Source organism: Neolamprologus brichardi, chromosome 10 (assembly GCF_056152115.1).
Source record: "Neolamprologus brichardi isolate AB-2024 chromosome 10, ASM5615211v1, whole genome shotgun sequence".
Classification (NCBI taxonomy): domain Eukaryota; kingdom Metazoa; phylum Chordata; class Actinopteri; order Cichliformes; family Cichlidae; genus Neolamprologus; species Neolamprologus brichardi.
Genome location: NC_142113.1, coordinates 31,082,501 through 31,095,589, shown reverse-complemented (window position 1 = coordinate 31,095,589; position 13,089 = coordinate 31,082,501). Strand labels below are relative to the sequence as shown.

General features: G+C 38.4%; 2 protein-coding genes across 4 annotated transcripts in view; one reads left to right on the top strand and one right to left on the bottom strand.

The window, feature by feature from the left end:
* Positions 1-43: 43 nt before the first annotated feature.
* Positions 44-10,320, bottom strand: fam114a2 (family with sequence similarity 114 member A2). 2 transcript variants are annotated; one of them, XM_087847528.1, is made up of 14 exons: positions 9,950-10,320; positions 8,025-8,267; positions 7,275-7,374; positions 7,003-7,104; positions 5,444-5,559; positions 5,186-5,320; positions 4,847-5,011; positions 4,587-4,710; positions 4,419-4,504; positions 4,112-4,207; positions 3,856-3,980; positions 3,685-3,757; positions 3,181-3,234; positions 44-1,737 (listed from the first exon to the last, which is right to left on the bottom strand). In XM_087847528.1, exons 2-14 carry the CDS (start codon positions 8,241-8,243, stop codon positions 1,636-1,638), a joined length of 1,497 nt encoding a protein of 498 aa, XP_087703654.1. In that variant the 5' UTR covers positions 8,244-8,267; positions 9,950-10,320; the 3' UTR covers positions 44-1,635. The 2 variants fall into 2 exon arrangements, with proteins under 2 accessions (XP_087703654.1, XP_087703655.1); XM_087847529.1 differs by having other exon boundaries at positions 5,444-5,544.
* Positions 10,321-10,847: 527 nt separating this feature from the next.
* LOC102785663 (microfibrillar-associated protein 3-like) overlaps positions 10,848-13,089 on the top strand; it is a 4,463-nt gene continuing 2,221 nt past the window's right edge. The window contains exons 1-2 of one of the 2 annotated variants that reach the window (XM_087846925.1): positions 10,848-10,901; positions 11,787-12,072. In XM_087846925.1, the coding sequence (XP_087703051.1) occupies positions 11,802-12,072 (271 nt within the window). In that variant the 5' untranslated portion in view covers positions 10,848-10,901; positions 11,787-11,801. The remainder of the gene's footprint in view (positions 10,902-11,786; positions 12,073-13,089) is intronic. The other variant, XM_087846926.1, reaches the window with a different exon arrangement.

The following is a 13,089-nucleotide window of genomic DNA, read 5'->3' as shown; positions in this document are numbered from 1 at the left end:
CACACAAAAAGTCAAACACCACTGACAACATGTAAACCTGCAATTTAAACACAAAAAGCTTGAAGAAAGCACATTTATTTGAATCTCATCTCAGTAATATGCCATAGCGTACAGTATATTGCTCCATATTACTCCAAAACCATAAATGTACATGCCCACAACACTCAGCTGTTAGCAGTCCTCTATCTTCTTGGCAGACAGAAGCTTTCGTGTTGGATAGATGACAAAAGGGAAAGCAGGCTTATAACACTGACACTTACAATCATCATGTTTGTATACCTCACTAATGAGTTTTATTCTGCTGTGCACTGCTTTTTTATTTCATTGATTGAAACATTGATGAAACAATGGTTTTCTACATGGTACCTACAGGCTTTGGGGATGGACAGTAAGGACAAAGCAGACATGGAGTAAATTATAAGCTGTGGCAGGACAGGAGGTTCAAACTTTTTTGATCGTCAACATTTGAGCTTGTACATTTTTGTACAAGAGGTAACCAATCAATATAAAGTTGGTTCAAAGGGAGTTTCAAGTTAAATGATAAACTGTACAGTATAAGAAAAATTAGGTTTATTTTGAATTTGTGAACAAAGCTGCTTAAAAAGAGACCAAAAATATAGAGCAGGAAATGAAAATAATACGTCCCTTTCAAGATTAATTATTCAATTTCTCCTAAACAAACTGCAACTCTGAATCTCAACTCAGCATCACTTAAACATTTAGACGATTTCTTAAAGGTTTATTTAAAATGCTCTTACAGAATGCAAGGGCATTAATATAAAATATTCAAGCTATGTGACCGGCTTGTTGGTCTTTTTTTTAAAATGCTCCACGATTTTTCTATCAAATCTAGTAAAAGTGGTGCAGTCGTAAAAGAAATGTTGGCTCAAAGTCTTCTTTAAATCTGAGGCTGTCTATAGACAAAAAGAGACGTTTGATAGAACGAGTGCTGACATGCGATGGTGCAAAATTTAAAATTGATATTGGCTGTAAATCTAAAAGGATGTGGGTTTAAAACAAAGGGAAAGAAAACTCCAAATATCATCCTTCAGTTGGCCACAGAGCGACAGAACTGTAGGCTTATCACATTCAGTCTGCCCCGGATTTAAGGACAAGTTGCCAAAAACTAAAATTATTGTGCGTCTTGACGATTTTAGCAAACACACTTAGAGTCCAGCTGCTCCAGGACCAGCAATGATTTGCTTTGCAGTAAGAGCGAAGCCTCATGTCTACATCTTACCATTTATTTTGTTAAGATGTTCTTTTGGAAACAAGTTATCACTGGTTGGTATCCTGTATGAGATGCCTGAACTAAGTGAATGAATAACACCCAAGAAAAGGTAGTGTATGTTGTGCAATGAAAGTAAAAATTGTTCTGCGTTCATTATAAATCCACACTGTTCTTCTTCTTCTGTACGCCAATGACTTCATATAACATACAGTCCAAATAAACCAGCAATGCGCAGAAAGGTAACACTGTTTGACAAGAAAACATTTTCTCAAAGTAGATTTTGTCTTGAGCTGAAAAACCAGACAACTTAAACATTTTAAAGATATGTCAGTTCTCTGCTGAGACTCTGAGCCCCAGCTTAGTGGCTTTAGTGGAGGGCAGAGGTCAGAGGTCAGGTTAGCGGGTCACTGCTGCGTAAGCTGAACTCTCCTCTCGATGTGAGATATCTCCAGTATCGGCGTAAGGAGCTGGAAGGCATCCTGGATGTAAGATGCACTGTTGGATGCCTGTGTGGGATTTAAAAAAACAAAAAACACGTTAGTATGAAATATCAATCTCCAAATGTCCATACTAATGTCTGTTCATCTATATGGGGTGCAATCATAAAGTCTTAAAACTCAAACTTCTACAAGCAGAGATCCTGATGAAGCAGGATGAAGTGGTGTGGAGGAACTAGCCAACCAATTTTAAATCAGCTTTTGCTTTTTATATGCAGAACTTGGTCACACTTTGTATAAAACACCATAAAATCAAGTCTCAGCACAGTTTTCTCTGACTGTTAGAACGTAGCTTTCGTGTTGAATAGCTGTCAATCTTCTCCTGACATCTTTTTTTTTTTTTTAAACATTTATTTATTGGTTTTAACCGGTTTTACATGGTGCACCGTGAGCAAAAAAATAAAATAAAATAAAATAAAATAAATAAATAAATAATAATAAAGTAAAAATAAAATTAAATAAATAAAAACAAAACCACAACATCAACAGAAACAACATAATAATAGAAACAAAAACAAAGCAAACCATAACAGAAGGGAAGGACAGATATACAAATCAAGTTAGAGTTTCAGGCTGTTAAGTCCACAGGTTGCAGTTCTCCAGAAAGTTGTAGAATTTTGACCATATAGCCCAAAACTAGTCCAGTTTATTTCTTAATGTATAAGTTATTTTCTCCATAGATAGTATAGATGTCAGTCCATTAAGCCATTGAGATAGTCCACATATTTTTTTGATTTTTCCAACACAGCAATACAGCGCTTGGCTTCCAAAAGTCCAATCGTTAACAGAGCTCTATTGTTTGCAGCAGGTACAAAATTATTCGGGTATATATTTAAAAGACATCTCCTGACATCTAGTCATGTTTCTGTCATGAGCTGAAATAACTTTTCTTGGACAAAAGTCTTAATTTACTCTAATATCATTGTAGCACAGTCCTTGTCAAGACAACCAAAAGACAAAGTGCTCTGAGCAGCAGATAAATAAATTGTTTGGTTTATTTTAGCTTGTAAATATTTTTGATATTCTTTTCTTACAATTAAGTAACAACGACAGTCAGATAACTGATTCTGTTCTTCTGCTGAAGCAATGAGCTGATACGACTTCTTAGTTTTAAATTACAGCAAATGATTACATTGAGGTTTCTCCATAACCTTACTGGCTGGAAAAATCAGACATCTCAAGTAAGTCATCAGGAATTTTACAGACAACACAACTAAGGAAATGCAGACTAAATTGAGAAGGTTCGAGAATTGACCCCTGTGGGACACCGTATCAAATTTAAAAGGAAAGACGAGAACACTTCTTGTTTTACACGAACGGACCTTTAACTGACATACTGACATAAAGTAGACGGTGCCAGAACCCCTGGGGTGTTGTATGTATTTGAAAAACAAAAACATCTTGGACAATTCATTAATGAACATATGTTGGCTGCAGTGATATGACACAAACCTCTAAAAATACTCCTGTTATCAGGGGGTTGAGGACTTCTCCCTTCTCGTTTGACTGTAAAACAGAAAAAGATTAAATTAAAATGATCTCTCTGTGGAACAAAGAATTAATGGTTTGGAAAAGAAAACACTGCAAAGAGAAGCATAAATTAGAGTTTGACATAAAAACAGAAAAATGTGGATGGAAACAAAATGATGAAGTTTGTGGCTAATGCAGATCTCCTTCTAAAATGATATTTATAATATAATAACTGTGAGACATTATCAGCTGAACTGCTTACTATGATTCCTTATCAACAGTGTGATAATATGAAGAAATAATAAACACGTGGAGGTCAGATTAACAATAAATGACATCAGTGGAAAATAAAACATCTGTTACTTTTAAGGCTTTAAATTTACATAGTAAATATGAAAATCTAAGTGTGGTGGGGCAAATGCTTTACAAGCATCAGGTATCAGTGACGCGCTGACGTTAAACAGATGGTAGGATCTTGAAACTTACCCCTGCTGCTGTCAGGCAGGACGTAAACTTCTTGGACAGCAGTGAGATTTCTTTACACAGGACAACAGTTAACCTGAGATAAGACAGCACGACAAAGGTATACATTTAATTAAAGTGCACAGAAAAAGTGAAATATCCCCACCCCTGAGTCGCCCGCTCATGCTGTCTTACTGTGACAGGACGCTGGCCTCTGCACTGCCATTGGAGAAAAGGATCATCTCAGCCAGTTTGTGGAAAAGCTCAATGGATCTGGCCGTCAGCTCGGCCAGACTCCTGATAGCTGCAGCATGAACCTCCTGACAAGATTCAACACACACACGATTGCTACTTGGTCAAATCCTGCAGTCAAGTATTTCCCTCAAACGTCCAATACTTGCAATGTCGGACACTGAAAAAAATATATGTTGATGATGTCAGTAAGACATACCTCCACACTATGCTTCTTCACATCCTCCTCATTTACATCTGTTTCCGCATGCTGTTTGGTCAGCTCATTAATCAGGCTGGAGGAGCTCTTACAGGCCTGTTGGATGTTAGCAATCATACTTTAACAGGAAATGTAAATCAGAAAGTGCCCAGTCTAATAGATTTAAAAGCTATGAGTGTATCTGACATATTTCTGTTACTTTTCCCATCAAATTAACGACAAGAGAGACAAGTTAAGATCCTTGTAACATTTCGAGTCAGAAACTGGCAGGAATATGATTCTGCACAGTGAATTGTTTGAGCTGTACCTTGCTGAGTTTGCCTGCAGTTGCAGAAACACTGAGGCCCTCCATGGCCTCCTTTAACTCCCTCTCAAACTCTGATCCGTCTTCATCTGCAATTAGAAATGCACCATCGTTTACTTCAGGTTCTTCTTGCAGCTGTGAAACTTTTATAGCCGATTTAAAAGACGTTACCTTTACTCTCATCAACTTCCTCATCATCGAACTCCACCAGGGAGAAGGAGCTTTTGATTTGGTCAAGCTCATCTCTGAGCTCAACCAGCTCGTCTCCTGATAGAGTCAAGAGCACTGACTTCACCTACAGCACACGCAAGAGAAAATACACACAATGACGCCTTTACTAGATTCCCCTGAAATGTAAAGCATAGAAACAGTGTCTTTGTATGTTTTTAGCTACAGCAGAAGTGATATTTTGGCAGAGACTTTCATTGTACCTTTGACTCACTCTCTCGAGACAGAATCTCCAGAGCTTCAAGGTGTGACAGACCCTGAAATTCATCAAACAGCATCCCGTAGTGAGCGACCACCTTCTTGTCTGAATTTGCCGAGTCTTTGTCTGCTGACTGCAGCTCCTCTCGCTCCTTCGCCTCCCTCAGCACCTGAGAAACAAAGAGTGACAGAGTTGTGAGAGTGTGACACATGAAAGGGACATGGCTCTAGAAATCTATGTCAGCCACTAAGCTTTAAAGTCTTCATATATATATGTTCCCTCTTGTCCATTAAGTTTGAGTGAGAATTTAGGATTTTAGCTTGTTTATGTATTTACTACCGACCTGGGAGAGAGTGGCGTTCCGTCTCATCAGTCCTTTGGTCTTTTTAAAGCCAGGATCACCTTCTGCTATCACGTCCATCGTCTTCTTCCCAATGAACTCAAGAGCATCTAGACCTCCTGTTATCACGGTCTTACCCTGTGAGGAAGCCCAGTTTAAACTTTTCTTTAAAATGTGAGCTAAAATAAATTCCTAACTTTTGTCAGGTGAGAACAGTCGCACCAACACACAGGTGCTCTCTGGTTTTAAGCATCAGCTTACCGTGCTCTGGACGACGCTACTGAGTGACGACAACATTCCCATCGCACTTCCCACTGCTGACGATTCATCTATTGCTTTGTCGGGCTCCATGCTGGTGCCATCTACAGGAGAAGACACTAACGACATAAAAATCCATGTCCAAGGATTACACGAGAGAAAAAAAAGATAATTAAAATGGGTCAATTCAATTAATTTCATTTTCATTTGGACAAATCTTTCCTTCACAAAGCTATGGGACTTGAAGGAACTCAGTAGCCTAAAGATGTTTAAATCAAAATGAAAGTAAAACTCTATTAACCCTTTAAAGCCAGTCGGAGCGGGCACGCTCCGTTTTGCGCAACTACTTTTAAATCCCTGTAGCTCTGCAACCACGTCAGCTAGCGCAATAATTTTTTTTGCATATGAAACCGGAGGAGTTGTACTTACATCTTATGCCATCAGCTTGTCCTCGGTCACAGTTTCCTTCCACATATAACTTTGCAAAAACTGCATAAAAACCACTTGCAGCAACAAAAACATAATATTCCAGAAACACGCTTTACCGATCCGATCAGCTGTTCATAACACTTCCTACGTTGAAATAGACGTCAGCGTGAGCTATCGCATGTCCGCCATGACCTGCCCGAAACCAGAAGTGACGTCATTTTCACGGAAATGTAGTTTTTTACCATCAAGGCCTCATGAGCCTATACTGGTGTTTATAAAAGTTATCTTTGACTTTATGACTTTCTGTGTCGTTTCTGGGATGCTTAGGACTCATATTGCACTGCTGGAAATAGTTTATTTTGATGCATATGCTGCTTTTTTGCAAATTTGAATTATAATATTTATTTTCATTTTTCCTGCAGTATAAAAATTGGTGTATTTCAAAAATAAAACACTCAAAATAAATTTCCTGTGGTGGGAAACTATTTTGTGCAACTTTTTTGTATTTACAGTTTTGAGGGATAAGCCTCTTAAATTTCTCTAACTAGAAATATATGTTAAAAAACAAAAACAATTTTCAATTTTTTTGTAGTTTATTGCACTTTTTTGCAATTTATGTATTTACTATGCACTTAATGCATGTATATTATTAAAATCTAGGCTATAATGGTTGTATTGATGTATAGCAACTTAAAATGCTCCCAGAAATGGCTCCACAACATGTAAAAATATAATATAAGCTCTGGCGGACTTGGTTCTATGGTAGGTCTTAAAGGGTTAATTTGCTGCTGTAACATCAGAAACGGAGTACTAAAGCAAATATATCCACTTAACAATCTACAGGATCAACAATTTTCTGCCACACTCTGCCAGCTCTCGTCTTATCTGAAGTACCGGTGTTGCATTTAGCTTTTATATTAATTTTGAATTCTTGGCAGATCTCCATCAGCCAGTCCTCTCTGACTGAAGTGATCAACATCTGATTGGTTCATTAGCAGCAGATGAAAAGTCAAATCAAATGTGCCCATTAAAGTGTTTTGATACGTCTTGATCATCTTGACTGGAGAGTTTGGCTTTATTGATCCTCCAGGTTATAACAAACATTTTTCATTTTCACAATAATGTGGCCTTACCCTTCTGTTTCTCTTCTTCCTCCACCTGAGCTGACAGTTCGGTTGGACTGGGGATTCCCAGTGATGTCTCAGCCTTCTCGATCACCTGAGTGATACCTTGGCCTAAACAGACAGAAGACATCAGTACATAGAGCAGAGAAGCTTTAACAGTAACAGACTAAAAAAGGCCAAAGCAAGACTACGTTTAAACAACAAATGACTTGGTGTTGTACTATTTTTCAAAGGAGCCAACTGTGTACTTGTAAAGACTGAGTGATGTGTTGGATACTCACCCACAGTGGTCACAGTAGCTGTTGCTGTGGATAAGATGGATTTGCCCCAGCTGCCCCAGTAACCCCAGCCACCCTGAGACACGGTCGACTGATTGGATGTCTGAGAATGAGGACAGAAGGAGAAAGAAGAAAAGACACAAAACAGACGTTGTGAATGAGTAAAACAGAAACATGACTTCAACAAGTGCCTTTTAGTGGTTTCACAGAAAAATCCACTGACACATTAAAGATGATGACAAACGCAGCTTGTTTAAAACTCACATTTCACACAAGAATAACTATCCAACACATCAGACCATTTAGTCTAAGCCCATTAGGTGGTTAAATGATCCAATAGATAATTTGATGACATTGCACATCAGCAGGGTCATTACGAATCTCATGTGAAAGTGTTATTGCACCCACGCTCATCAGGTATCACACTTCCCTGTGAGATAGCTTTACAGTGTCAACGACCAAACACACAAGCTTTTTTTGAAGATGTTTATGTGACATGATATGTTCTGGGAGGCAGAAAGATACTTTTATTCAAGTGGGAAATTTCAGTGTGTTTATGTTTTTTTTAAGTGCACTTTAATGAGTAAGGTGAGATTACTTTTGTTGATGTTTGCACAAAATCTTAACACAAATATCAGGCTATTGACATGCAGGATGAAAAAGAAGTCATGATGGAAATTATGGCTTCAGCTCTTCTCTTTTTGCAATCATCTTTAGTTCTTCGAGTATGAGCAGTACTTCAATTTCTACTACCTTTGCTGGCTGCTCATCCTCTTTTGGAGTCTCCTGAACTTTGGCCGCAGGCTGGGTTTCTGGCCTCCTCCTGGCTTTTCTCGTCGGAGCTACATCAGTGGAGATGTCAGGTGTGGATGGAGAGGAGCTGTCAGGGGTTCGAGCGGGCGAGACATTCTGCTTTTCCGGCGCTGCCTCTGCACCCTCGGCTGCTGCACAAGAAGCTTCACTGTCTGACATGTTACCAAATGTCTCAGTGCATACCTGGAAAGAAAGAGGAGGAAAAAAAGGCACTGCATAAAGTCTGGCAATAAACAAAATAATTTGCTTGTTGCTTTGGATAGTAGCGGAAATGTCAGGTACTGGTTTGTAGTTAACTCTCTTGTGCACTTCTCACCTCATCACGTGTCAGTCAACTTTTCAACTGAGTCAGTCAACTTCACTTGTCAGTTTAATTTTTTTGTTTAATTATTATTATTATTAGTAGTAGTAGTATTATTATTATTATTAGTAGTAGTAGTAGTAGTAGTAGTATTCAGTTTCAATCATGAGTAAATTCAGTTCACCTCCCAGAGGAGTCTGGATTCGTTTTTTTTTCCACACTAACTTAAGCACATTAAAAAAGTACTGAAAATTTTACCTTCATATTATGAATATTTTCAAATTAAAACTCCCTTGATGCACATGGGCTGGGATTTCAATTTGTGTTACTTTTTCAGAATTTTTAAAGTTTCATAACTTTATAAGTACATTTATAACTTTATAAGTTTTTACAGTTAAAAAGAAAAAAACAAAAGAAAAAACCCAACGACACTTAAACTCGGATAAGATCTGCAATCGAAACATTTCAACAAAATCACAGCTTCAAAATCAGGATTTTATCAAAATGTACGTACAAAAGAAATGAAAAAAGAAAAGAAAGGTAGACAAAAGAGGCCTTTCATATGAAATTAATTGTTTTAAGCAACCATCTATCCCACATAGTGATACAACCCTGATAATTTCACCCAAAAGGCAGTTCTACTAACTTTTACCCAAATGATAAGATAATGAGAAAACATTTCAAACGTCCAGGATGCCAATAACATTTCAATTTATCTATGTCACAAAAACGAAATATTAGGGGGGGAAATGACACATTCTAATGTCAGGGAGATAATCACTAATTTCCAAAAGACTTACTCTTAAAACAGTGACTCCAGTAAATCAAACTTGTGAGGGAATCTCTGCGTCTTTTCATAAAAACAGAACTATTTTGACCAGGGCATCACAAGAGGAAGAAACACTACATACTGCTCTGTTCATAAGCTGTTCTACTCCTAAAAACGAGGTGCACTAAATGTTTCTTTAGCTCGGCCCTTAACCAAGGGTTTAACCAAGTTTAAAGAGATGCATTTTCTTATGGGTTTGAAGCAGAAGCTTTTCACATCTCCAAGCGTTAAATCGTGGAGCAAAGCCGAAGCCAGTTTGCGATGCCAGAAGCATGACTGTCAGGACAAATCTAATTATTCTTACAATATGAGATTAATGCATTAATCCGACTTTGCATTGCTTTTAGCTATCCATGGGAGTTGGAGGTAGAGATGCTGAATCATATATAAGTACATAGAAAGTCCAAAGTGGCAAAGAAAACAATCATCACACAGAAGAAAAAGTAGAAGTTTGTACAAATATAAAGATAATCCATAAAAATGTGTATGTCACGTTTTCTTGTAGTCCGTGGTAATATTTTAGCGCTGGGATATCAATACGTACTGGATGTTTACTGGATTTACTGTTCTCAAAACGCTTGCTAACAGTTTAGGAGAACATCTAGTTCGTGTCTTGCAAGTATCGTTTACGCGAGCGTCAGCTGTTTTTTAGCATCGACTGCTGGTTCAACTATAATAAACTAATAATTTAATGAGAAAAAACAAGCTAACTTAAGTTCCTTGCTATTAACTCACCTTTTCTCCTGCTCAGCTGTCAAAGTCGTAATGTTAGCAGGTGACGTTAGCTCAATCAGCTAATAGTTCTAGTAGTTTCCGCTTCCAAATTAAAAATAAGAACCGCCTTTTATTGTTTCGGTTTGCACTTTAGTATCTACACCTTTAGCAACTTCTAGTTTTCTAAGAAACACTTTAATGGCTCAGGTTTTCGTGCTGTGTTTTTTTCCACCAGGATTAGCCACGTCATATTTTGTTTTCAAAGTCTAGCTGTTAGCCACAATGAAAAACACGAATTCCTGTTATTCTCTTCAAAATAAAAGTATGTGGCACATTGATGCTCAGAAATTGACTGTAACGTCAAACGTATTAATCTTTATAGAAGAGAAAAAACAAATGTGCTCAAAGTTTAATTTACAAAAAGTACAAACTCAAACCGAAAAGTTAGGTTAGTAGTTTAGGGTTCAGTTTTTGCAATATTATTTTGAAATGAATCAGTTCCATTAGGGGGTCTGTCGTCCTGGATTAAAAAAACGAAAACAAGACTTCCGGAAACGTCAAAATAAAATGCGCTTAGTTAATGTATTGCTACTATAATAATAATAATAATAATAATAATAATAATAATAATAATAATAATAATGTTTAATTATAACAACAATATACAAATACAAATGACTATTATATCCCTTGTTATTACTTAAATAGAGAAGAAATAGAGAAACACGATTAAACATAAAAACTGCTAATGAATCATTGAATAAATAACAAAACGTTCAGTACATAAACTGTTTGACTTAGATTATTTCTTATAAATCGTGTAAATATGTAAAATAAATAAATAGGCGACAGTGACGTGAAGTCACCTACCTGCATGGAAGAGTTGACAGAAAACCACGCCCATTCACTCATACCTGTACTAGGAAGTGAATGGATCGGATGGATTGTGCTTCCTTGGCTGGCACACTTCAAGGTAAATTACTAAAATAATTGTAAAACTTCACACTGCAGGCGAAAGCGCATCAAATCCGACTTTTTTTGACCCTATGCGACCCATATCCCATCGTGGTATGACAGTGTGAACAGCACAAATCCGATATTTTCACATCCGACCTGGGTCACTTTCGTACGTGTTACTGAATCCCATACATATCTGATGTTTTTTGCCACTTGCTCATGACAAGAACCAGTTTGTTATTTTATCAAGCTGTGTCTGACCTATGTTATATTTCTGTTTAAAACTCATTGTATTATATCACCACAGTACCTTTTACTGATACTTTCAGTCTGTAAACGAAGGAATTGCCCACTTTTCTGATAATTTATTCTGAATTGTTAGTTTAGCGCACTCATTAAGCATCACTGTAAACGCCTGTCCCGTTTGCCTTAATGTAATAACCGAGATTTCCTTTCAGTACACTTACACAGGGTTTAGAAAAGATAGATTAAAAAAAATGAGCTAAAAGTGCCGTCAGAGCAAAATTATAATGTTATTCAAATAAAAGGGTGATGATTTTGTAATTTAGATGTTGGGACATGGAGAAAAATAAGATCAAGAATTCAACAAAGTGCTCTGAAAAAAAAAAAGATTAAAAAACAAACAAACAAGCAAAAAAAAAAAAAAACCTCACTGGAAGAAGAGCTTAAACACAACATTTAAACTCAAATGATTTCCTTTTAATTAAAATTGTCCTGTAAAGTTTTTATGTCCTGATGATTACTGCATAAAATACTAATATACTAAACATTCAAATTTATGAAATGCAGACGTACATATTATAAAGACACTAAAGAGCTAAGGGCCTGTTGTCATATGACGCTACATCAGAATTGACCGTTGACTTTTCCTGTTTTGCAGGTTTGTCTCGTCCCAATGCGAGCTGAACCTGTTGCTCTTTTCAACATGTTTTTGCCTCATAATCCTCACCTCTCTCACTGGCTCGCCATATTCTTACTGCTCAATTGCTGGAAAGCAGGTGGAGCTCACAATGGGTCAGAGGTGGTGACCTCAATGCAGCGGGCTAGCATCCCACCCATCGTGGTGAAGGAGGGGTCGAGCATGCTGATTACGTGTAACGTGACTGGGACCCATGATAACATCAGCTGGTACAACTCTAAAGGACCCCTGCAGGGTGACGACGCAGGTAGGACGAGGAAATGAAGCAGCGAGATTTTGATCAGCTTCGAGTTCTTTTTGTCCTGCATGGCTTTTTTATCTGAAAGCAATCAAATGAACTGAAAAACATACTTTCAGAGTTGGTGCTCGTGCTGATATTTCAGGTGGCATTTAATTCTGAAAGTGAAAAAAAGGTTTTATGTAAAGTAAAACTTTAATAAAGACACATAAGCACTGCCTTTCAACCAGCATATCAATCACTTAGTCAATCATTGTTACTGTTTTTACCATGAATAATACTTTAGTCACAAACAGTATGTGGAAAAAGGAAGTATGCTTCATTTCGTATATAACATTTTGTGTGTTCAGACACTGAAAACTATGGAGGAGGATTAGGGCCACTGGAAAAAAAATCTGAGATTAAAGTCAGAATTCTGACTTTTTCATCCATCCATCCATCTTCATACGCTTTATCCGGGGCCGGGTCGTGGGGGCAGCAGCCTAAGCAGAGAGGCCCAGACCTCCCTCTCCCCAGCCACCTCCTCCAGCTTATCCGGGGGAACACCAAGGCGTTCCCAGGCCAGCCGAGAGATATAATCTCTCCAGCGTGTCCTGGGTCTGCCCCGGGGCCTCCTTCCGGTTGGGCATGCCCGGAACACCTCACCCTGGAGGCGCCCAGGAGGCATCCTTGTCAGATGCCCGAACCACCTCAGCTGGCTCCTTTCGATGTGGAGCAGCAGCGGCTCTACTCTGAGCCCCTCCCGGATGGCCGAACTTCTCACCCTATCTCTAAGGGAGAGGCCAGCCACCCTTTGGAGGAAGCTCATTTCCGCCGCTTGTATCTGCGATCTCGTTCTTTCGGTCACTACCCACAGCTCGTGGCCATAGGTGAGGGTAGGGACGTAGATCGACCGGTAAATTGAGAGCTTCGCTTTTACACTCAGCTCCCTCTTCACCACGACGGACCGGTGCAGCGTCCGCATTACTGCAACCGCAGCCCCAATCCGTCTGTCGATCTCCGGCTCCCTTCTCCCATCAGACCCCG

What these genes read in the sequence shown, in the direction of transcription:
- fam114a2 (XM_087847528.1), bottom strand. Translation starts at nt 8,243, where the DNA reads ATGTCAGACAGTGAAGCTTCTTGTGCAGCAGCCGAGGGTGCAGAGGCA. An exon ending in GGAAGTTGATGAGAGTAAAG is followed by an intron (nt 4,505 to 4,586) that starts GTAACGTCTTTT and finishes TTCTAATTGCAG; the next exon opens with ATGAAGACGGATCAGAGTTT. An exon ending in CCTGCCTGACAGCAGCAGGG is followed by an intron (nt 3,235 to 3,684) that starts GTAAGTTTCAAG and finishes TCTGTTTTACAG; the next exon opens with TCAAACGAGAAGGGAGAAGT.